Below are 25786 nucleotides of genomic sequence, written 5' to 3' on the forward strand. Positions count from 1 at the left end.
CAAGCTCGAGGTTTCTATCGGCTGATAGTTGGCGAGGGGCGAAGCCCCGAGCCAGCTATCAAAGGCGATAGAAACCGCGAGCGAACCGTCTAATTTTTTTAGCATACCTCAGTGACCGATCTATCAAGCAAAAAAATATTTTTATTTCATAAATTTTTATACATTTGTGCAATGATGCATGCTAAATCGCGCGCGCTCTGACAAACTGGCGCATTTGCAAAGTTCATTCATCAAAGTTCATTCATCAATAAAAGCAAAGCTACACAGTAATCGCGCCATACATTGCGCAGTCTCAGAAACTTTCAAACCGTAGAAGAAAAAACGATGTTAAGTTCAAACTAGGCTTAATTTCAAAGTCCTTCTCATTTTCTAATTCTGGAAAAGAGTTGACAGACATTTTGCTAACTTTGTTTTGTTTACTTACAAACTTAAGTAAGCTTACGCGCAGTTTGTTGTTCGTTTTAAATAAAAAATTTTATTTCGGAAATTGTTATGCAGATTCCATACTTTGTAGCTTTCTTTGTCTTTTTTTTGTTTTTTTCCAGAATGGCACTTTGCAAAACGTTTTGTACGTCTTTTTCACAAACTTCACGAAAACGCAAAGGGGAAGCCATTTTCAACAGCTCCAGGTGCCGTCTATCGATCGATAGACGGCACTTGTGTAGCCAATCAGATTGCGCGTTTACGTGATAGTCGGTCACTGAGGTATGCTAATCTGTGATAGATAGTGAGTAGAGGTTTTCAACAAAATGGCGGCCGCTTCCTCGCGTTTTCGAAGTGTCTGCGATGAGGATATAGATAATTTACCTGTTTAGTAGATTTATACTAAAACAATAAGATTATTCGCTCTCGATTTCTATGCATGATAGCTGATTCGGGCAGTTATCACGCGATAGAAATCTCGAGCTCACAATCTAATTGTTAAATAACGCATACACACAAAGAAGAGCGGTACGTTCCGTTGAAAGAGAGTACAGGACTGAGGTGATTGTCGAAAAGTTTTCGTACAACCTCAATTGGTCCAATTGGTCATCGTATGAGAAACAAGATAGGACAGCTCTCTTACAATAGTTTAAAAGGCATAAGTATGACCAGTAGGGTCAAACCAAAGGGACGTCAAATAAGCCAGAACTACCATAGAAAGCTTATTAAAATTGTCACCAAAACCAATAAATTCAAATTTAGCTTATTGGCAAGAGCGAAACAACGAACTCTCTTCCTGCACACATTATCTGATCAATTATCTGAGCGCGCGCGCGCGAGCTTAAAACAAACGTTCATTAGAGAAAGGCTATGCAGACGTACGATAATATTTAGCTTTATTTTACTCTATTACTTTCATTCTTCGCTGCAAGCCTAAATATTTATTCACTTTCTTGTATTACATTTTTGCTTCATGGAAACTGAGTTCTTAGTATTTTCGGTAAATTAACTTTTCAATTAGGGAAAATACCACCTCTGGAAACTTATCTTTAAAAAGTTATTATTTCCTTTACAAGGTGTTTTCAGCCGTGAAATTGGGAAATGATATAGCCTTTCCCTAATGAACGTTTGTTTTAAGCTCGCGCACGCTCACACCTTGGAGCCGGAGTTCGCATAATGATTAGTTTAGTGAGCTTCATTAAAATCTAGCTTCGCTCGCACACTTTCACACCTCAAGGTTTCTTGTTGCCAACTCAGTCAATCATTCCCCGTTCAATTTTTACTCTTCTTTGAGCCTTAAACTAGAATCTGTTTCAACAGGATCTTAGTAAAACTTGATTACTTTCAGGCTACCAGTTTGAATTGCTGTATTGGAATTCAGCCTTTCAAATATCTTAGGTTTTCCAAATTTTTGCACGAACAAAGAAACTCTATCTAATTTCAGTCTTATTCCTTTCACGATACGACTCATCGCAGCTGCGAACACCTAGTTTTCGCATAACAAGAACGTTTATCTTAAAAAAAAACCAGATTAACTTTAGCATTTCATATAAATATAGCTGCTTTAATCAGAGTTACGGTCACTGTAGTTCTGATCTTCTGATTTTGTGCTGTACACTATCTTCACGAAATAAAACAAGTTGGACCACAACCTTGGACTTCTAAAATCTGTCCCGTAACAGATTTTTGGTGGAGAATCCGGGTAACAGAGACAGGATTTCCCAATTTCACAGCTGAAAACACCTTCTAAAGGAAATAATAAATTTTTAAAGGTAAATTTCCAGAGGTGGTGTTTTCCCTAATTGAAAAGTTAATTTACCGAAAATACTAAGAACTCAGTTTCCATGAAGCAAAAATGTAATACAAGAAAGTCAATAGATATTTAGGCCTGCAGCGAAGAGTGAAAATAATGGAGTAAAATAAAACTAAATATTATCGTACGTCTACATATTATTTTTATGCCGCACTTTTTTTTTTTTTTTTTTGTTTACCAAAATAACATGAAATCTGCTCGGATTATTTTGTTCTCGTATTTACCAGTCTTTTATTATCGGTTGTTGTGTCATTTCCTTTTCTGCAAGAAGACCAACCGAGAACATTGAATTTCACTCGGTTAAGACATCCCCCTCACCAAGTTTCCTGAATCTCGCTAAAGACAATTATACAACCGCTATCATCAATTACTTCTCTCATCCGATTAGAAACATTGGAATTTATGTCAGCGAGTTTAAAAAATGCGCTCTTTATTTAGTACATGGCATACCTGAGTTACTTAAATGGTCCATATGGCACAGAAAATCTGATTTATAAAGTATACACAAACACCTCACCTTGTTTACACGAAAAGGAACCTTCAGAACAGCATAAAGGGGAGCCACATATTTCCTGCCTTTCACTACCTTCAAGTCAACGATTCAAGTTAATTCATTTTGTCTGAGATTCATCCCAGCTCAAAAAATATAAATCTCTCTTTATTTGTATATCCAGAATGAACACGTGCTTAATTAAGGACAAGACCTAATTTCGCAAAATCCCAAACGGGATTCAAACATCAATGCGAAAGCAATGCGATATTACTCCACGGATTCCAAATACAATGTAAACTTGGCCTCTCCCCAATGGAACGAAAAATGAAATTTTCGATCCCAGAAATCGGCATTCAAGTTGGCTAAAATAAAAGTAATTAATGCTAACCATTGAAAACAGCATGAGATGGTCTGAGCTAATTGCACTTCTCAGATGATTTAGGAAAGTTTTTGGGTGTGTTTTACTCTCAAGACAACTTTCTTCCTGTGTAGCTATTTTACAACATGTAATTTAAATATTAGGTCGATCCGTCACGACTGGAGTCATGGGTGGTCATCTGAATATCCGCATATTTGTTATTTGGTAACAAAATCCACAATTTCTCCTTCGTAACAACAACTTCCTGTCACGAATGTAAATATCATAAAAACGTGTAAGCGAGTATGACGTCGGGTTTCTTCTTCCTCATCTTTTAGCTTACATTGAGTGTAATATTAAAACAGAAAGCCAACGTTACACTTGTTTACGCGTTTTTATGATATTAACTTTTAAAGTGATTCACATTTGTGTTCATTTACTCATTATATAGCCAGGCAATTAGCATTTCCTTATGTTTTGTTATTGTTAATTTTAAGGAAGATAAAAATACAATTTTTGCGCACGTGTTTCATCTCTACCGTTACAGCTACGTTTAAGCCCAAATGTGAGTGAGCTCAAACGCCACCTTAGAATACTGACTGGCGTCTGCAGCTCACTATTTCGCTTTTGTCGTCCCTTGGTAAAGCCTGATCGGTAATGAACAGGTAATGACTTTAATGGAAACAGTACGCCTAGTAGCCGCGATTGCAGAGATCCTTGTGATAACGTTCAATGTACAAGGGAATGCTGGTAAGTTATCTTAAGTTCAGTACGTTTATGAAAAGGAACAAGCGACATAGACTGCCCATCTGAGTGAAAAACACCATTAAAAAAAAAAACATTTAGAGCAGTTCAAGGAGGCATTTGTGGCTTTCTTCTACTTTATTTTCTGCCATTAAATGGCATATTCAGGTTGAAAAGATTGAAATTGTTTGGAGATTACGATTGAATATTTTTTAAATAATGTTGATGATAAGGAAGATGGCGATAACTGCTATTGTTATCGTTATCGTTGCCTTGTTTGCGGGCTAAATGCACCGTAGTAACACAGTACACGGAATATTAACTCGAATAACAGATACAGATATATTATTGCAATTCTCAGGGTAAATCAGAGAAAGTGGTCAAGAAGGTCACGTTCATAATTTCAACAAAGTCGTGGAAAATGAGTGTCTGAGGATTAATGTTCATGAAACATCACGTAACTATACGCGCTTCAGTCGAAAGAGTTCATACATGAAACACTGCTGCAGTGTATAAATGTCCCATATTAATTGTCTTAGATGTGAATTGTGGATGGAAGTTTATACTGAACGGATCAAATTGTTGATGTACAGCATGAAATATAATTTAATTTTGTCATATAAACACGGCTCTCTCGTCGCACATTATTATTACTTCCAAATGGCTTCCTTTTTAGCATACAAATGGGTTCCCGTCATGCAAAACTAATCCTACAGCAAGCGATATTGTTTTCTTTGTTGTAATTTGCAGAATTTTCATAAGAAGGAGACAGCTAGAAATCTGAAATGCTACAGATGAATGTAAACATAACCATTGATATAAACAGCGATCGCGATGACAGTCGTATTATGCCGGAGTTTAGACAATGGCGAATTTTGCAACAAAGTTACGCATTCTACAAATATAAAAAAAAATTAGTCATAAACTTACTCAGTTAGTATAATATATACAAACTCGAATTTAGCCGTTAATTAACGGATAAATTTGTTCCACATAATATACACCCGTATTATGTGCGGTCGTCGAAATACACAAATGGTGTTTGCTGCATTAGCTAGAGTGAAAAAGAATAAGAATCTTACTGTACTCACGATAGATAAACGAGAATAAAGAGCTAAAAAATGTCATTCCCATTTTCGCAAAATAGTTTCAGGCGCATTTCAATTGATGGAGTCTTGTTGTATGATACAAAAGCCGATTTCGGATTGCTTGATCATGATGTCTGCCGGAGAAAACTATCAAATCACGCCCACGTTGAACTATATAGCTTTTTAGTTTTATAACTTGTATGAGATCCTTCCTTATTCCCAATATTCTCTATACTTACTAAAGCTGCTAAGAGTAAATTTGTATCAGTACGAGCTGTTGAAATAGGCGTTGAAATAGGACACTAAATTTTCTTAACGTGGACACTGGTTCCCCGACGGTCAACATAGCTTGTTTAGCTTCATCCTTGCTAAAACGTTGAGGGAATTATATACTGATCCTGATTATTAGTTTGATGCTCACTACAAGAATTCATGTTGATAACATTCATAATCCTTTTCAGGTTCTTCTAGCACTCCGCTATTTCGCATCAGGGAGTTTCCGGAAAGTAATTGCCGATACCATGCATGATGCAAAATAATGATCTCTCTTGGTCGCTCTCCTTTGGTAAAACGAAAAAGTTAAACTTAGAACGTATTCTATTGTCCTTCAAAAAGTATCCAAGATGTCCTGTCGCATCCATAACCGTGCTTTTCCATCGGCAGTGAAATCGAATGAATCGAATGGATTTCCGTGTAGTCCCAAGTTGTTCTCCTTCTCTCGCGGACGACGGCGTGAAGCGCGCGCAAGAGCCTGTTAACGGTCCCCTATTTTACCGGGCCCAGAAAATACTAAGAAAGTTTACGGGTGTTTCGAGAAACGCAACATCGGGCCCGGTAAAGTTTCCCGATAACGGCTCCGATAAGTTAACAGGCCCGGAAATTACCGGGACTTTCGAGAAACGGGCCCCTGGATACTAAAGCGGTATTTCCACGCTTTTTGAGCATTGGGCCATTCAGTGCCACAGTGTGTCAACTGTAAAGACTCCAAGTAGTAAAGTTCTTCCGCAAGAAAGTATAAGAGCTTACCTAAATGTAGAATGACCTCTTCAAGAATTTCTTTTTTCTTGCTCAATGTATCGTAAAATGTAAATAATTTTAGGTCTTTATTCTGTTTATTCTGTTGTTACTTAGTTTATGATGTTATCAATTTCATTATGTCAGTATGTCAACATTTATCAACCCTTTGTGGAGCCTTATTTTGATTATCATAGTATTGCTTGGGTTGGTATCAGCGACAAGCTAGCTGATAAACATCAACAATTCCTAAGTATATCAGCACGTGTGTTCACACACTAAGGTGCAGATCATATGGCACAAACGAAAATAAATATTAAATGATGTTGGCTGGTCACTCAATCTAAAGGAAAGAAGTAAACCGCAAAAAGGCCCATATGCACTATATTATTTAAAAGATAATTCCCAAGGAATATAGGTACCTCTGTCTACAACGGACTTAGAACCTTAAGGGCAGATGTTGCCATACCGAGAGCCACAAAAGGCTATTAAAGAAAAAAAAAACTTTTCTCTCACAGGAACTAAAATCTGAAATACACTTCAAAATGACATGAAATGTGAGCGCTCCCTGAAGACTTTTTATTAAAGAATTGTTTGAATTTTCGCAATCTCGGTACTGATTCTTAATCAAGGCTTTTCGCTTTCAATTTTTTTTGACAAGAACTGCGACAACAATTATTTTATTGTAAATAGTCTTCCTTTTGATTAATTGTTATTACATAACGTTTTGATGTATGATAGTTTTAGATGTTTACTTACTCTTTGTTTAATTCACTTTAGGTCAAACATTTGAATACAATTGTTCGAGTTACACTGTTCATAAACCATCTGCAGAAAAGGGAACGAATTGGAATGACAACTTGGATTTGTGCTTGCTGAACAATAGCCAGCTTGTTTCTATTGAGGATGAAAAGGAATTGAATTTCCTGGAGGAGAAACTTGAACCGAAAAGGTACCCGGGTGTTGAATATTTTATTGGCTTGAGAAAAACCTCTGAGAAGTGGACATGGATAAGCAATAACAGTACTGAGGTTGTACCTAAGTTACATCCCTGGGCCAGAAATAAGCCCGATGGTGGAAACATGCACTGTGCTAAAATGTACTTCACGACTAAGAAAGACAAATGTTCGCTCGTGTATGATGACATCGACTGCAAAAAATACACAAGTCGAATGGTTGGATATATTTGTGAGAAGCATGTTGGCTGTCACAATGAAAAAGGTATGCGGAAAATGGTGCATATTTCAATCTACTGATACTATACTTAAGATTACGCGATTCGAAACCTAATTCAAGAAAATAACAAATAATGTAATGTTTCAACACATGACGCCAAGCCATGACTGGCTTTTCAAATTAATCCAAAGCTTGAGCTTCCTTCAACTGGTAGCTTTTGTGTTTGGGAAAATCAATTGTCTAACCAATCGGCTTTTCTCTCATAGGTTATGCAAATTTAAATCATTAAGCTCGCTGTCACCTGCAACTGGTTATGAGACCCTTCAGTCTTCCCTTCGGTTATATGAAAATATTATATATCTAGCCCTGTATGTAGAAACACTTTTGAGAGTTTCAGAACAACGTTACATTAATCTCATTTTCTTAAATTGCTTTTAAATATGTGCATTGTTCTGAATTAAGAACACACAATTTTAAACATAAAGACTAATTCTGGTACACTTTGGACGTATCCTTTTCCAGATCACAGACAGATACAAAAAAAAAAACAGTTATAACTGTTCTACATCAAGAAGAATCTGAAAGCCAGTGATCCCTGCAGATTCTTTCATTAGTTTTTCTCTCGACCCCTTATTGCCCTTCTTCTCTACAGAAAAACATCAATCAACAATGCTTGCCACAACCAAAACGTTTACAAGGACTTCGACAATACGGTCAACATCATCCATACAGCAGCAAACTACTAAGCTACCAACAGGTAAGGTCATTTGATATTTTTCAGCTGCCCCTCAAAATCAGTGGTAATTATCACTCTCAGCGTGATCTAATAAGTTCTTATCTTTTAAAATTATTATTATTATTATTATTATTATTATTATTATTATTATAGCAGTTATAACGTCTGTATGCTATATACAGTTAAGAAGCATCACGAGGTGCTATTGCAGCGTAACCCGTGGGCTATAAAGTGAATAAAAACTAATAAAAACTAATTACAAAGAAGAAATCAAGTAAAACTTAAAAGATGTCTTTCTCAAGTAAAAAGGCCCAATTGGCGACTGAGTCTTCGCGAGTGCTCACGTTGCGACTTTAAACGTGCGAGCGATGTTTAGAGTTCCTGAGAGGCACGCCTTTTGCATCTTCCTGAGCACATCTTTAGCTCTGTTGCCCACCAACTTCTGTAGCGTATCGTTTAACTCCTTGGACCATTTCCCCATCACGTCTATGATGCGATTGTACTGGGTAACTCTGCTTCATCTCCCATCTGAGAGGTGCGTACTTCATGGTCTTCTCTGACGTCTTCTTGTCACGGTTGCTCACCCAGGGACAGCTCATTTCCAGCGCTATGACTTGCTTTTGTTGGTTGTTGACAATCCTGGCGTCTACTCTATTTGCTCTCAGTTCTTGAAATTCCCCATAGACCGGAACATCCCAGTACACCTGTGCCTCCGCTGTTTCGTAGACAAGATTATTATTATTATCATGCGCAGTAAAACTATCTGCATGCACAGTATTGGAAAGCAACACAGGGCGCGTAGCGTAACCTGTGAGCCAAGCGAAACTTAAAATAGCACGTGAATAAATCAATAAAATATACATACATATATAAAAAATATAAAATATATAAAAATATATAGAAGTCGTAGTCTTGTTATTATTATTACTATTATTATTATTATTATTATTATTATTATTATTATTACTATTATTATTATTATTATTATCATTATCATTATTATTATTATTATTATTATTATTATTATTATTATTATTATTATTATTATTATTATTATGTTACTTTTTTATGATATAGTTTCATGAGGTTTTTCTTAGGTAACGTATAACTTGATGAGATTTTTTTAAAAATAGTCTTTTTTTATCGAAAAGAATTGTAAATAAGTTTTAATAGCTACTTTTAACCTGTAAATTAAATTAGAACTTTTAACTTGTAAATAGCTTTGAATGTGTTAATAAAGAGATTAGTTGAGGTTACACTAGCCCTTTTACCCATGGGTAACAAGCATTTTCCCACGGGTAAGGATGTTTTTGTGTGTAACCGCTTTTCCCAGACCGAAACTGCCTTTGGGTTATTTCCATGGATACATCAAAGGGAACAAAAGAATTTCCCATGACAGTTCCTGAACTGAAAAGTATGGTTTATCTGCTCCCTGAGGTGGCTTGGCCAATCATCATGCAGAACATAGCTAACACAGGAAATCGCCTGCTATGCTCTGATTTGACCTCTGATACGCTTGGCTAATTTCAGGCTTCTGGTAGCACAAGGTGACATGGCAGGGTTTCGTGCATCACTGAACGCTAGTCAAAACGAAGATCCCTAGGCTACTACAACGGGTATTTCTTTGAGGCAAGGAACCAAACAAGGCCGCAGGGAAATCATGCCGGAAGGCCGAACTCAAAATCAGCCTCTACCGCACTATCCAGCGATGCTAAATCCCTACGGGATATACCAGAATCCGTTGCCCGGTACTAGCAATCACCTTCAGTTTGAACCAGACAGGGACAGTGCTAGTCCAAGTCCAACAAGTGAAACCTCGAACAGAAGTGACGGTCGCAACAAGCCAGACAAGCGCAGTAGCTGGTCGTTAGCCGAATCTAATTATATTTTACCCTGAGGGGAGTTCTTTTACTGTGTAACCGCATCCCCAAGTGTAACATGAAACCTGAGCTAAACCGAACCCAAGCCATTTCCCCTCCGGAAGGCCCCAAACCCAAGGTGTGTGTAACCACAACTAATTATTAATATTAAAAAAATATTATTATTATTATTATTATTATTATTATTATTATTATTATTATTATTATTACTATTATTATTATTATTATTAACATTTTTTTTAATAATAGATCTCTTTATTAAAATATTCCAAGGAAAATTTATATTTACAAGTTAAAAGTAGAAAAAAGAACAGTAAAAAACTTATTTTACAATTCAATTGTGATTAAAAAAATAGAGTATTTCGAAGCACAACAGAGCTATATTCAAGCACAATTTTTTTAAAAAAAAAATAATGATAAATTTAAAAAACGAATAAAAGTCATTCATATGACCAATCATATACTAAAACGAGAAAAATTCAGAAACCCCTATGAATCAACCCAATAATAAAGTATCTATAGCTTTTGAGTCTAAGGAAGTCCTGCTTGACCCTTCTCTATAATAATAATAATAATAATAATAATAATAATAATGATGATGATGATAATGATGATAATAACAATAATAATAATAATAATAATAATAATAATAATAATATATAAATAACATATAAAAACTATCTGTATCTATTCATCTACTAAAAGAATCCAATAATAATAATCATTACAATTCTATCTTCTCTTAAATTCACGTATCGTCATAAAAAAATAAACAATTCTCAGTTGGTTGCCGACGCCAACAACAATAAGACTTATCTAGCACAATCGAAGCATTAAAAAAAAATGGATCCAAAGTTGACTTAAAATCATCGTCATTGGATAATGTAGTCATCATTATCATTGGATAATACAGTCAATCGTCTCTCAAGTTACAACTTTAAATGTCCGGGCAATATTGAGCGTGCCCGACAGCGCCGCTTTCTGCATTCTTTACAGCACCTCTTTGCTACTGTTCCCCACAATCTCATACATTGTAGTGTCCATCTCCCGTGACAAACCCCTAAAGGCATCAATGATGATGTTGTGTTGTTTTATTTAATTTCGTAACCGGGGAATTGCTGTTTTAATTCCCAACGTAGGGGGCATACTTGACAGTCTTCTCTTTGTTCTTCTTGTCTCTGTTGCTGACCCACGGGCAACTCATTTCAAAGGTCACGACGCGTTTAGTCTTGTGGTAGACGAATCGAGCGTCTACTCTGTTGCATCTCACCTCTTCATGATCTGCAAAAACTGGCACATCCCAATAAGCTTGTACATCATCCAACTCGTATACAGGCTTTGGCTTGGCCGGAGAGTACCAGGGTGGAACTTCGTCTATGAGTCCCAGGTCACGCAGCATCTCGTAGAAAAGTACCTTCAAAACAGTCATGTCGGGATAGGTACTTACTCTGTGCCAGCGCATCGCACCCAGACAAAATGTGAGCCAAACTTTCTGGGCTTTACCACACAACCTGCACCACGCTTCCCTCTCCAAACTTGTATGGGTCTTCTGGTATGCATATAATCGAGTTGGTAATAGTTGTTCGTACAGCTCAAACATGCCGGCGATGGTATGCGTCGGACTGGACTTCCACTCTGTCAGCCACCAAAAGCATCCACTAGTGCTCAGCTTCTTTTCCTGTAGCCTAGTCGTAATTAGTCTTCCCTACCATCGCTTATTTCCAACTTCCTCTTCTAGCCTCTTTACTTGACACTTGCGCAGTTCCGCCTTGGCTGTTCGGGGATGCTTGATTTTAAGGTCAATACCCAGCTCCTGCGCGAACCTAAACGCGTCTTTAACCATAGACCTCCGTCCCATTTCCACTGCTCACTCTTCAAACTGCCGCACCATTTGTATGGCCGGGTCATCATTACCATAGAGTCTAACCGCACTCTTAATCTTGGTGGCTTTATATTCCATCTCTACCGAACGTAAACCTCTACCCCCCTTATCTCGCGGTAGGTAAAGTATCGCATTCGAGCCACATGCAGGGATGCCTTTCCCCGTTTTCAGTAATAATCTTCCGAGCTTTCCTGTCGATCTCATGTATATCCATTATCGGCCACTGTTGCGTCCACATGAGATAACCAAGCACCGGCAAGGCAAACTGGTTTAAAGCGGTCACACTATTGTGGTCGGACAAAGGACTTGTCCAAATGACAGACATCCGTCGGAGGTACTCCTTAACTGCGCACTCCAGGACCAGTTTATCCTCGTGCATAACACTCTCGAGCACTCCTAGGAACTTGTACTGCTTCCCATCCTCGAAGCTTGGTATTCTGGCCGTCTCATCCAATATCATCCCCGAATTATCAGTCACGTGCACTCCTCTCCTCACATGAACCACTGCACACTTCTTGAGATTCCACGTTAGCCCCACATCTTCCATAATATATTATTATTATTTTATTTTTTTTTTTATTATGAGTGATAGGAACCGACGTTTCGGTGCATCTTGCGCCGTTATCAAGGTTACATAATTAATGATAAAAAGCGGTTTGTAAAAAGGCTAAGTTGAAGCGAATTTGTATAACATAGCGGCAAGCTAATTAATTAAATACTTTAGCACGAAGAGAATCGGACTGCACATTCAATGTTGGTTTAAGCTCTTGAATATACAGCATTTCATTCACAAGGCAGTCAAATTTGTTCATGCATTTCTTGATTACATTGAAGCGTGCTAAGAAATTGTTCGGAACAGCAGTGTTATGTTCTTTGTAGTAATGCTTGCAGATTGATGACGCCTTTTGACGGTGTCCCTCAACGCGCGTGTGAAGGTGGCCCTTTGTATACCCAACATAACCTGCATCACACAGGTCACACTTGAATAAATAAACAACACATTGCTGGGTTACAATGTTGGGCTTGGGCTCACGCAGGCTTAGATCTTGATTAAGCTTACGGCTAGTAAACACGGGTTGAATGGTCTTTCCCACCTTGCTGCTAAGATCTCTAAGTTGCCGTTTGACAGACACTGCAGCATCCTGATCTTTATAGGGGATAGCTATCCGGATGACGTCATCGTAATGCTGTTTAGACTGGTCTTAATTATGTAACCTTGATAATGGCGCAAGATACACGGAAACGTCGGTTCCTATTACTCATATTTCTTGTTTCATGTATTTCTAAATCATTTCTTTTAAGTATTTTTTTATTATTATTTTTTATTATTATTATTATTTTTCAATTTTAAATTCCGGCAGAACCACCGGAAAAGCCAACAACGTCGACAGAAAATTCAGGCACTAAAGAGCCAACAACAGTTGCTTTAGTAGTGTATTTATATAACTTCTGCCTGGTTACACACTGACGTGCAAGTTCTTCTCGTCCGAAGTTTTTTTTTTTTTTTTTTTTTTTTTTTTTTTTTTTTTTTTTTTACAATTTTCAGTGCTTTGTGGTGCGTGAAGAGTCACCTGAACACCTTTCATACGAGATCGAGGAGATATCTTTACTCGTTTACACTACTGACAAGCTTCCAGATTTCTTTTTCTTTGTGACCAAGGCATACATTTATTTGCAAATACCGTGTACCTTCAGGGGTGGCTTCAGTTCAACGGATATAGCGCCTCTCAGTTACATCACAGATACCCAAAACTCGTATCAAATTAAAGCCTATAGAACTGGGTATTTAAATATTTCATTACTTTTTCAGGAAAATAAATTTCCAGGCTTTCTGTAAAGTTGAAATTTGAAGGTCCAGATCGTCGTTCAAGAGTTCCAACTCAATGCGATTTTTATATTTTGGAAGTTTTTTTTTTTTTTTTTTTCTCCAGGTCAGGATCCCAAAAGCTTAAAATACGTGTCAGGGTTTTCCTTAATTCGATTGCGTTCAAAAGTTACAGAACATTTCCAAAACTGCGAAAACACCGTGCGGAGTAAACTCACGAAAATGGCTTTAAACGAAATAATTTTTAGAATTATCGAAATCCCCGAGATGATTTTGTTGATTATATATTTTTCTAGAATCTGGTCAAATTTGACTACAATCGGCCAAATCGTTGTTGAATTGTAACTCTTGAAAGTGTCCCCTCCAAGCGAAAATTAAAGTTGGAGAAAACAGGACTTAAAAAAAATCTCGCTATACAAACAAGTACCGCCCCATAACGCCTATATGTAAAATTAGCCAATTATTTTGCAAGCTACTTTTTCTTCCGGTCACCTCCTGTGAAAAATTTCTCGTAGTTTTGCACGTACTCGCGTTCCAGGGTAATCAATCCTTCACCATTTTGTTGGATATCTGCGGTGTTTGTTGTAAGTCAATTTTGTAATCTGTAATCGTTATGAGAAAAACAAAACGAAGACTGAAGCCGTCCTCATCAAGCAAAGCTCTTGGGCCGAAGCAGAAGCAGCAGAGGCGGGCAAAATTATCAGAACAAAGCGCTACGGAATTATCAGAGAACCACCGTAACCACATTAATTATATGGCTGGCTCCTCGGGCGGGCAAGATGAGTCAAATCCTGCACTGTGATTGGCTACCCGAATGGGTAAAATGGAGCTAAATTCTTGCTTCTCTTCGAAAAGCCGGCGAATACATCTATTCGACCGAAATATTGTTGAGAAGAGCGAAGTTTCGAGATTGCTTATCGAAAGTTTGGCTGAAAATCACTCTTAAATGAACGTTCCAAAACGTTAATTTTGCAAATAGGAGACAAGTATCCGTTTGACGCTTGAAAGAAAACGTTTACTCCGTTTAACGCTTTAGAAATTACACTAATACAGTAAGTCTTTGTGAAAACACTACAAGCAAAAGCGGCGACTTTCCCTTTACTAGTTATCTTATAGCGACGGCCGACGTGAGAAAAGATCAGGACATAGAAATTATTACGCCTCTTGATCTTAGCGTTATTTTTCAATTGTTTTTTGTTTTGTTTCCACTTGCCGAGACTTGTAAGTTTAACGCAACCGAACACAAGATTCAGTCATCTGATAACGTTCGTGAAGCTCGATTCACGGACTCGATCGGGAATAGACCTTTTTACCGATACCGCGGCCATTTTGAATGACCTAATTTTACAGTATATTATGGGATGCCCAGGGGGCAAAGAATGCTCGCGTGACTGAACGCGCCTATTGTTGTCATTTGAAAGCGCTGTTTATACTTTCTAATCACCATTTAGTCATGGCTGATCAACCGGATGAAAACACAAAATAGTTCAGTATGGAAGAGCTAAATGTATGGAAAGTCGAGAAACTGCGAAAATATTTGAGAAATCATGGCATTGCTATCGCAAATGATGATCGTACGCGTAAGCCCGACTTGTTATTGAAAGTTTACCATGCTTCTCGGCTACATTTGCCATTGTGTAGCACTAAAGAACAACGACGATGTCCAAATTGCAGCAAGAAGAAAGGGAAAGCTCTTTATTGATGGAATATAGCTTCCTTTCGCGGCGAAACTGGGCAATTGGCTGAAGGGAAGCTATTATTTTCCTGACATGATGATTAGTGACATGGAAGCGTACTTGTCGAAAAACAGTGACATGAAATCCACGAAGGAGAGAAAAAAACCTATATGAAAGCGGACATGTCACTGATGTTGAGTACAATAACATATCAGATTGTCTTAAGTTTTGTTTTGTACGTGGAAAAGTTGTCCCGCAAACGAGAATTGGAGAAGACCCGTAGACTAACCAAGATAACGCGTTGTTTCGCTTCAGTTTTTGCCCCCTGGGCACCCCATAATATTCAACAAACTTAAGTTATTCAAAATGGCCGCCGTATTGGTAAAAAGGTCTATTGCATGAAGCGCGTCTCCAAATATTCGCTTGGCTGGAAGATTTTAAGAGGGGATGTCTGTAAATATCAACCAGAGGTGTGCAATAACGAAAAATTCAAAATTCTCAAAAAAATTCACAACATAGCCCACGGTAAACTATTGCAAGAAATACATGTTTTACTTTGATCCGATAATTATTTTTGATGTGAGGCTATGATCTTGAATTCACCGCTCCTGAACCGGGTTTTCGGTGTCTGACACCACATGTTGCGAAGACCTTGTTTTAAAAATCAAACCAGTTTCGTTCCAAACGAAAAACATCCAGTCTGATAAAGTACATAATTATAGACATCATGAATGGTATGTTACTCATCTGAAGTGAAAATTAAATATTTAGGAGATTTTTCAATATTTACAATTTTTTAAGCTATCTCCTGTGATGCCAAGTTGACAAATTTGCGACGCTAAAATCGTCAACTGGTACATGGCGTTGAGGATAAAGATTTACACCACGTGAAAGAGCATCATTTCTTCTTATAAAATCCGCTTTCAAACCTATGGGCAACACAAAAGGAAATTTTTGAGGCCGCGAATTACAAGTAGTACTTTAGTGAAATTTGAGCTTTTCTGTCACGGCATTCCGATGCTAAAACTTAGATTAACCCAAGATGAAAACGTTTCAAACAACAATTGTTTGTTGGTACTTGCTATAGGTTTTGGCCCACGTTCATAATATCACTTTTCATGGTTTTTACTCGGCATTTCGGGGCAGGCACAAAAGATTGTAGCGGTTTTAGTAGACCCCGAGTTCAAAAGCGTATAAAGGTCGCAAAGGTCAGTTTACGTAGTCAACGTTTTGAATTCGGACCAGAATGTTTTGCATTGAATCTTACTTTAGAACAAATGGAACAATAGCTACAAGTGCTACGTAATTCATACCTTTTGAGCGAGCTTTCTGTACATTGTAGAAATCATCATATCAATTAGGAACGATATATGTATTTTACCGCGATTTAAAAATACGTTTAACGGCAGAGATTGCGTTACAGTTTGCACTGATCACTTGCTCCCAGGGGGAGGGGGACTCCCATATCAAATTGACGAGTTGATCGTCATAAATTTTGAAAAGTACCACTAAAGGGTACCAGAATTTGCTTTGTAGCCGTGGTCTGTACAATTTTTCCACTTAGTGGTACGAACTCTAAAATGAATACGCTAAGTGACAGTTGACTGACATTTATAATAACTTTCTCTTATATGTTTTCGCTCAATACCCTAAAACTGGCTAAAAGGTACCGCCATACCTTTGACAGGTACCAAACCACGAATTTTAACCTCCGAAAGCTACGCTCACCCCCGTCAATTTTTATATAAAGGTTCACCTCCCGGGTACCCTGCGAGCAGTGGCCCTTCGACTTATCTAGGAAGATCGAAGGGCCTCTGCTCACAGGGTACCCCCCGGGCGCATGCCAAGGGTAATTTTTCACTGTAACTCTTAGGGCCACGGGGTTTGCTGACTGAACACTGAAAACTGAGGCGGAGCTTCTCGTAGGCAGAGCAAGTATCGAATTACTGTAACGCAAAACTCCTGACCTTAAATAAGAATTACCTATAATAACGCTTGCAATTTGATTCTGAATTACTGGTCATTACATCCACACACATTTACAATTTTTAGTGATTTTTTTTTTTAAAGAGAGAGGAGGTAGGAAGTTATTTGGCCGCGTGCTTTGTCACTGTAGCAGTCTCCCGACGTAAAGAATGGGGAGGTTGAGGGGGAGGCGGCGGGGTAAGAGCGAGGAGGGAAACGGGGTTGCGTCACCACTGTCATCCCTATTTTCCCCGATATTTCCTGTAGTACGACTCACACCTGCGAGTGTCGACCACAGTATATTGTCAGCAGGAATAAGGGAGGAGCGTAGCGGGAGCAATTTGTGTCAGAAAGAGGACCAGGGTTTCACAGCCTGGATGGCACAGCTACGCTCCTTTGGCTGTAAAGCCAGTTCTACAAAGTGACATAACTAACTGACTAAACTTCAGCGTAAAATTTCCCTTGGTATATCTTCGACATCGATGACAGCCATCTAATCAGGTCTATTTGCTCAAGACATCGAGATGCTTATGGCATCAGACGGCGCTGACAAAACCGAATAAGCGCTGGTCCCACTAAGTTGGACAGCTAATCGTTTCAAGCAAACGAAGGGAGATTGAAGCATCACATTTGTGCAATCTAGACATCCACAAGATGACCTCGATATTAGTGCCTGTCGGCTTTCGCAAGTACTCTAAAAATTCAGAGCATAGCACCATATATTCAGGCAACATGATCTTGTTGCATCGTGTTCTTACTTTGACCCATTAAGGCCAAAGAAACCATATTTTGTCTACTCAAATTCCATTACTGATGGATGAGCTATCTTTTATCGTATGAAAACTATCATACAACAGACAATTTTGTGAACAATAAATTGAAAATTGGGTCTTATCCAGATGAACTAGACAGTGACGTTGCTTTAAACTCTCCTTGAGTAGCATTCATGGTAGCCTGCGAATACGGCCGCCTCTCATCGCTCCCGGCCCCCGAGGGCCGTTTCGCGAAACGCCCCTCGGGGACGGAAGCGATGAGAGGCGGCTGTATTCGGAGACTACGTTAGACTGAAATTTGAAAAACTTTATCAAAAATCAAAACCAATGCGCGTGTTTAGACGCAACCAGATAAAATTGTGATAACCCAAAACCGTAACCTCAGTTTGAACTGATTATATAATTAATTTGTCTTTGAACTGATTATATAACTAATTGTCTTTGGGGTCTAGCTGGACGAAACATCGATTTCTATCCCGTGGACAAGGGCGTACGTAAGTGCAAGGTCAACGGTCTACCGGTGAAATGTATGTAACACAATCTTTGTGACCAAATGTATAAAACGGCCTAAAGTGTTACGATGTTTCCTATAGATGTCCCATATTTCTTAAACATCCAGTGTGGCCGCTCAAAGGTATGAATTATATAGCACTCGTAGCTATTTGCTCCATTTTTTTTTTTAAAAGTAAGATTGAACGAAAGAAGTCCTGGTTTCATTTTATTCCATGTTTGCTAGTGTAGCGACCGGTTGACAACGTAAACTGACCCGTGTACGGCTTTTGAATTCCGCTAAAATCTTTTGACATTGCCCCTAAAAGATAGAAAACCAAGGAAAATAGTCTTATAAGCATAGGCCATGCACAGGCAGTGCCCTGTAGCAAGAATTAATAAACCATTGTTGTTTGAAACGTTTTCATGTTGTGTTTATCTGAGTTTTAGCATCGGAATGCCGTGACAGAAAAGCTCAAATTTCACTAAAGTACTACTTGTAATTCGCGGCCTCAAAAATTTCCTTTTGTGTTGCCCATAGTTTTGAAAGCGGATTTTATAAGAAGAAATGATGCTCTTTCATGTGGTGTAAATCTTTATCCTCAACGCCATGTACCAGTTGATGATTTTAGCGTCGCAAATTTGTCAATTTGGCATCACGAGAAATCGCTTAAAAAATTGTAAATATTGAAAAATCTCCTAAATATTTAATTTTCACTTCAGATGAGTAACATACCATTCATGATGTCTATAATTATGTACTTTATCAGACTGGATGTTTTTCGTTTGGAACGAAACTGGTTTGATTTTTAAAACAAGGTCTTCGCAACATGTGGTGTCAGACACCGAAAACCCGGTTCAGGAGCGGTGAATTCAAGATCATAGCCTCACATCAAAAATAATTATCAGATCGAAGTAAAACATGTATTTCTTGCAATAGTTTACCGTGGGCTATGTTGTGAATTTTTTTGAGAATTTTGAATTTTTCGTTATTGCACACCTCTGGTTGATATTTACAGACATCCCCTCTTAAAATCTTCCAGCCAAGCGAATATTTGGAGACGCGCTTCATGCAATAGACCTTTTTACCAATACGGCGGCCATTTTGAATAACTTAAGTTTGTTGAATATTATGGGGTGCCCAGGGGGCAAAAACTGAAGCGAAACAACGCGTTATCTTGGTTAGTCTACGGGTCTTCTCCAATTCTCGTTTGCGGGACAACTTTTCCACGTACAAAACAAAACTTAAGACAATCTGATATGTTATTGTACTCAACATCAGTGACATGTCCGCTTTCATATAGGTTTTTTTCTCTCCTTCGTGGATTTCATGTCACTGTTTTTCGACAAGTACGCTTCCATGTCACTAATCATCATGTCAGGAAAATAATAGCTTCCCTTCAGCCAATTGCCCAGTTTCGCCGCGAAAGGAAGCTATATTCCATCAATAAAGAGCTTTCCCTTTCTTCTTGCTGCAATTTGGACATCGTCGTTGTTCTTTAGTGCTACACAATGGCAAATGTAGCCGAGAAGCATGGTAAACTTTCAATAACAAGTCCGGCTTTTTTTGAGAATTTTGAATTTTTCGCTATTGCATACCTCTGGTTGATATTTACAGACATCCGCTCTTAAGACCTTTAGCTACTTTAAAGTGTAGCTTAAAGTTTTTGTCTTCTTTTATCTCAGTTTCGTACTCGAACAAATGCAAGTTCTTCCACTAGATAAAGGATATTCAAAGTGCGCACATGAGGGGTTCAAGACTATAGAAAGACCGTTCGCGCGATTATCGCAACGAGTGATTACATCAGCAGCAATTAACTTCCGGTGGAAATCGCTTACGTCCCAATTTCTCAGCAAATAGTCAGCCTTTTTCTAAAATTATCTTTTGTTTGTAAGAACAAACTGAGAAGTTTATTTTTATCTAAAAAAAACTAAAATCCAAAAATTTTCTCTCTGAACGTGCACGGTAACTTTAAAACGACAAACTTTGCTTGCCCGTGTGAAAGAGGCGTACACGTATCCTGTGATGATTTATCCTTGACAAGCTACATGATTTAAATTTTTAAAGTACTTTTCTTTATTCTCATTTTCTTAAGTTTTTAGTATATGTTCTACTACTTACTGTGAAGCGTTTTAGAATATTTTATAATTTAGGTGCTATATATAAGTGAGTTAATTACGTATTATTATCTTCTCAAGCAACTTCAAGTGTGAATGAAGGGACAAACAAACGGCCAGCAACATTCCAATCTTTCAGCTATACACCATCTACACAAAATCAACCCAGTTCAGCTATCTCAACAATGATATCTTCAAGGGAAACAGGTACAATCGTCAATAGTTAATGATTATCTTAGGAAATCGCACGAAATATAGCTTGCTACTTAACGGACGAGGCCGTAGGCCGCGTTGGCTAAAATCAAGCTATATTCCGCAAGATTGAGCAGGATAGTTGTTTTATTATTCAACACATTGATAACAAAGCACAGTTTTACAAAGTTTTAGTGCAGAAAAGCTGGAGGTCGTCTCTTTTTGTCACACTCTTCTCCCCTTCGCAGGAAATTATGTATATGGAAGAATATCTGTTGTTTAAAGACGACGTATATTTGAACCCATCATGACCACATTTGGAAGAATAACAAGCCGTATAGTCTACTTAAGCTTAATCTGCATAACCTAGTCATTACGGTACAGCATGTTTGGTTACCTAAGGGCGATCTAACTATCCAGAAATAAAATGTACACTTTACTGAAGTCATTTTTTGTAGTGATCGGTATCGAGGTTATGGTAAAACAAGTAAAAAATTTTAGTTATAGCTGCAGCAACAAAGACGTTAATACTGTCAAAGCCTATAACTAATGACTACACAAACTGAAATCAAGTGAAGGAATGGGGGCATAATGTACTATGGACACTGTTTTTTTAAGTCAGGCACGCACTTGACTCGACGGAGAATTGCCAATTTTTCTCGAACCCCTCCCACCCCCCCCCCCCCCCTTAAATTGTTCAAAACTCTTCAATCTTGTAGATTTGCATTTTTCTGGAAACACTGGCGTGGGTATTATAGAATAGGCATTTGACTGGTCTGTTCTAGATGTCGAGAAAATTGGCCCCAGTACGAAATGCACGAAATCCTCGTTCTTTTGTTATGGTTACACTAATAACAATCAAACGTCTCCTGTTTAGAACTTTCATCAGTCTTCTTGCACGGCTTTTTCTCTGATAGTGGTTTAGCCGCTCAAATTCAAGTTCAAATTGTGCCCTTGAAAAATCGAACGTGGTGAGCAATGTTGTGGTTAGATCCATTTGACAACCAAACATTATAGGCGGTAGGACGATTTAGATCCTATCGAATTGAAAGAGCCTGAGTAGCGTGCATGGTGTATCTTTATTACATCCGCATCGTTTTCCAGCTGTTAATGTTGTTGTTCTTAGCAAACGCAGCCCCCTTACTTCATTAACAACTATAAGTAATAAAAAAATGGTATAAAATATCCAACTGTTTTGTTGATGTTAACACTTATTTGTTTTGCATAATGCACGTAGCAACACTTCCTAAAAAATCTACTGATAGTGTTCCCGGAGAAAAAAGTACAGAAGGCAACTCCTATTTGATTGCAGTCGTCTTAAGTTTGTTGGCCATTGTCATACTGGTTATTTTGATCCTTCTTTGGTTCTGTTTTGTTCACAAGCCTCGGAGCCAAGGTAACTGAAGCATTTTAATGTGCCTTTTGCCTAATATATATGTGTTCGAATAGTAGGTAGGTCTAGCGACTGAAATAAAGTCATCTTGCCACAAGAGCATAGCATTTTACGTATTTAGCAAGTGATACTACTTTTCACCCTTGCCACGGGTTTGTTTGTTTGTTTGTTTGTTTTTGTAAGTAGTGTTTATTACAGCTTCCTCGTACCCAAGGTGATGTGTCTCCTCTTTTTCTCACAAGCCGCAAACTCCAAAACACAGCCAGATACTCACAATACACACCTGGAGAGCTCCAGCCAGCTAAGAGTGTACCTTAACTTGTCACCATCAGAAGACGGTTTGGACACGTACGAAACGGTGAACGAAGAGAAACAAGAGCACACTTATGCCGATATTAAAAACAGCAACGGGGAATCGAGATGTGATAATAGCGAGCTGTTCAGCCACCAACAAGAAGCAAGAATGCAAAATGAGCCGGGTGATGGGTACCTGATTCCAACAGACCAGTCAATAATGGTACATGCTGAGAGGAATCTTCAAAGTTATGGTGACAAGTCGATGGAAAATTGCGAAAGAAAAGATCATGTTTATGCAGTTGTTCACATTCAGCCTGGGCAAGGTAAAGTCACATTTTGCAAAGACTTGGCGGTGCAAGGCGAGAGCCTGGATGCTAAACGACCATCACAGCTGCATACTAATGACGAAAAGTTTGAGAATCTCGCGTCTTCCATACCTGAAAAAGAAGTGACCAACAGCGGGACGGCAGCAGAAGGAGAACCGAATACGCAAAGCGGAGATGAGAGCAAGGAATACCTGTATGCAGTTGTTGACAAAGCAAAGAAGAAACGAAAACCTCCTCAGGTAAATACATTAGCTTCTGGCCAAGGCGCATTAATATGCCATTTTCGTGCGTAGTACATGTACAGCATATGAGAAATAACAGTACCACACGGTTCTTATGGTATAGGGTAGACATAGCCTTGGACAACTAAGTCAAGTCAAGGCGGCCTACGAAATTTCGCTTGACAATTTGATAAATACTTACTCGACAAGGCCGTGTGCCAAGATTGTCGAAGTATTCAACAAAATTATCACCAAATAGCGTTTTTAGAACAATGAAAGTCATATTTCATGTTTGTATATTAATATATACGACTTTAAGTCGTATATATTAACGTCAACACAAGCACAGAGACAAGACCAGTACAGGGTTTCACCTCAAACAGACACATTCGCAAACTTATGGTTCGTAATAAATATTTCAAAGTGAAAAAATATTGCTCACTAACCGAGAGGACCTTGGGCGGTGAGTAAGACTTTTTACCTTGACAATGTTCCCTGAAAGACTGAAAGGTCAATTTGCAGTTTTAGCAGTTTCGATGACAAATCATGCCATGATACTTTTCGCGAATTTAAAATCCACAATCATCGTCTGTATATCCTTGTTTAATTAAGGAGATACCTTTTGAATTTCTGAGTGCGTGAGTCGTGGAAAATCTATTTGAAGCTGTTAAATTTCCCAGAAAACGCTGCTGAAATTTTTTGCTTAATTCAAAATGGCCGCCAACATCAACGTACGCAACTTCGTTACCAAGTCTTTTCTCCTCCTCCTTTGAGAAAGGAAAGAGAGAGAGGATCCTGGGAATGAGGTTGGAATGTGCGTGCGGAGGAGCGCGAACCTGGCCTACTCCCAAATTTAACACACTGCGTATATCTTTGATTATTGTATATAGATAGGAGTGTTTTACTGAAAAATACACCATTCGTAAAGTTTATACGAAACTACATCCTGGACCCAAGGATATTGATGACGCCATTTCCCGCTTTTTCACGTTTGTTTGTGCGAACACTTGAAGAAAAGTGCCGACCAGTAGGGTTTTGTTCTGAAAAACAAACTTTTACTCACTCGCTGCGTTCGTTCGTAAAATATTGTTTTAACCACTTAAAAATATAATTCATATCTTCGCGTTGCCGTGTAATATCCAGTCTATATAAGTGCATGATTGCAGCCTATGGCATTTTTGTGGGTTTAATCTTCTAAGGTTCTTCCAATCTATGCATTCCTTTTTTAGCGAGGGAAGAAACTAGCTGGATAGTTTACATGTCTGATTTATAAACAACACATAACATGAGCGAAGATTATCTCGTATGACCTGTTCTGGACAGTTACAAATCAAGTGCCTCAAGAATATTCAGTGTTTGGTTGAGTTGTTAATTTGTTTTTGTGTTCTTTCTGCAGATGCCTGCTCCTTACCACAGCCTTCTGTACGCAGACCTCAGCCACACTACAGAGACGAAAATCAGCAGACTCAATAGAGCTAGCCTTCCAACTGTCTACGCTGACATAGATTATCTTAAGACCGATGCCATGAAGCCAAGGTTGCCCGAGGAAAATATGGATCAAACAACCTAAGGCAGAGCGGGTGACTATTGGCAGAAGACCGAACAGGAATAAAAGAAAAAAGAGCTCTCACTATTGAAGACGTGGCTGTCTTTACTCTTGAAACTTTCATTAGACTTTCAGGTAGACAAAACTTAGAGAGGAATATAAACTTTGACAAAGACCCGATGTAGACTGTGGCTAGTCCTTTTATTTTTTTCCTTTCCGACGTTCCTAGAGTCAAATTAAAATTAGACTCTTCTAAAGAGCCTGTTGAAAAGTCTTTTTAATAGTAAAATATTTTAAAGTAGATATCAGTCCAAGCCATTAGTATTAAAGTGCAGTTACAGGTTAGAGAAGATTTTAACAAGAAAAACACTGTAGTCATAGGAAAACTGTAAAGATCCGATCCCCCTCCCCCCGCCCGCGCGCTTGTTTTTGACTAAAGCATCGAAGGGTAATAGAACACTTTGAAAAACAATAACAGAAACTGTGATACTGAGAGAAGTAACGATAACAGTTCACATAGTCAGAATAGCATTTGCTGTTCTTTTCTAAGTCAATATCTTTAACAATTATCATAGTACTTCCTGATGGCACAGTAAAATATACAGAATTCATTCAACTCAGATGTATTTTTGTACATTTAGTTTATGACCTTGGGGGAAAAACAGATCTTAGCGCGCATTGGCTATTAAACCCAAAAAGAAAATTGGAGGTAAACACGAATTTTTGTTTCAAAAACCTTTTAAGTACAAAACAATGTTTGGCATGTATTCCCAGATTGAGGCCCAGTTATCTCTGACAAATGCATGATACTAACTGGGAAAAAGGTCATCATGGCACGTGCTCCGACTTGTACTTTCTTATTTGTTCTTGACTTAAACTTATTAATTTCGAACTAATAATCAAAGTATACATCGATTGATGTAGTGTGACCAATAAAAATTAAACTACTGTGAGTTGTATATGCTAGCTGATGCTACAAGAAGGTTCACTTTATTTCAGAAAAAGATGGTTTAAATTTTAAGCTTCCGCTTTCCTTGACAGTGAAAAAGTTGATCCCGAAATGAATTTGTGCAGTTAAAAATGGTAAATTAAAGGTATATTTTTATAAACTGTCGTTGCTCTTTATTTTATTTATTTTTTATTTTGGTAAGTAACTTGACTGTATTGCGTTGTACTGTACTGTACTGTACTGTACTGTACTGCACTCTACTGCACTGTGTTGTACTGTACTGGGCGCTGCGCTGCGCTGTGCTTTGCTGTACTAAGCCCATGAAGTTTACTGTACTTAATAGCTTTGCTGTACTTTTTTGCGCTGTGCTGTGCTTTTCGGGCTGTACCGTAATGTCGTAAGCTGTGCT

At 38.2% G+C, this 25786-nt stretch overlaps 1 protein-coding gene, 2 long non-coding RNA genes and 1 pseudogene across 7 annotated transcripts in view; 1 reads left to right on the forward strand and 3 right to left on the reverse strand.

Annotated features, from left to right (window-relative positions):
• The window catches only part of LOC146465307 (uncharacterized), a 27934-nt gene extending 4068 nt beyond the window's left edge, over positions 1 to 23866 (reverse strand). The window contains exons 1-2 of the long non-coding RNA XR_014868270.1: positions 23502 to 23866; positions 23329 to 23385 (exon numbers count right to left, since the gene is read on the reverse strand). This is a non-coding gene — a long non-coding RNA (uncharacterized LOC146465307). The remainder of the gene's footprint in view (positions 1 to 23328; positions 23386 to 23501) is intronic.
• Positions 3695 to 25786, forward strand: part of LOC146465308 (macrophage mannose receptor 1-like) — a 110425-nt gene continuing 88333 nt past the window's right edge. For 3 of the 5 annotated variants that reach the window (XM_085128502.1, XM_085128500.1, XM_085128501.1), the window contains exons 1-2: positions 3697 to 3837; positions 6714 to 7154. In XM_085128502.1, coding sequence (XP_084984628.1) covers positions 3756 to 3837; positions 6714 to 7154 — 523 coding nt within the window. In that variant the 5' untranslated portion in view covers positions 3697 to 3755. Of the gene's footprint in view, positions 3838 to 6713; positions 7155 to 25786 lie in introns of all 5 variants that reach the window. The other 2 variants (XM_085128503.1, XM_085128498.1) reach the window with 2 other exon arrangements.
• LOC146465309 (uncharacterized) lies at positions 7983 to 12154 on the reverse strand (annotated as a pseudogene).
• Positions 20865 to 21866, reverse strand: LOC146465310 (uncharacterized). The gene is made up of 2 exons (XR_014868269.1): positions 21456 to 21866; positions 20865 to 20987 (listed from the first exon to the last, which is right to left on the reverse strand). It is a non-coding gene; the product is annotated as an uncharacterized LOC146465310 (long non-coding RNA).

The sequence above is a fragment of the Pavona decussata genome, unplaced genomic scaffold (genome assembly GCF_977016875.1).
Source record: "Pavona decussata unplaced genomic scaffold, jaPavDecu1.1 SCAFFOLD_156, whole genome shotgun sequence".
NCBI lineage: Eukaryota > Metazoa > Cnidaria > Anthozoa > Scleractinia > Agariciidae > Pavona > Pavona decussata.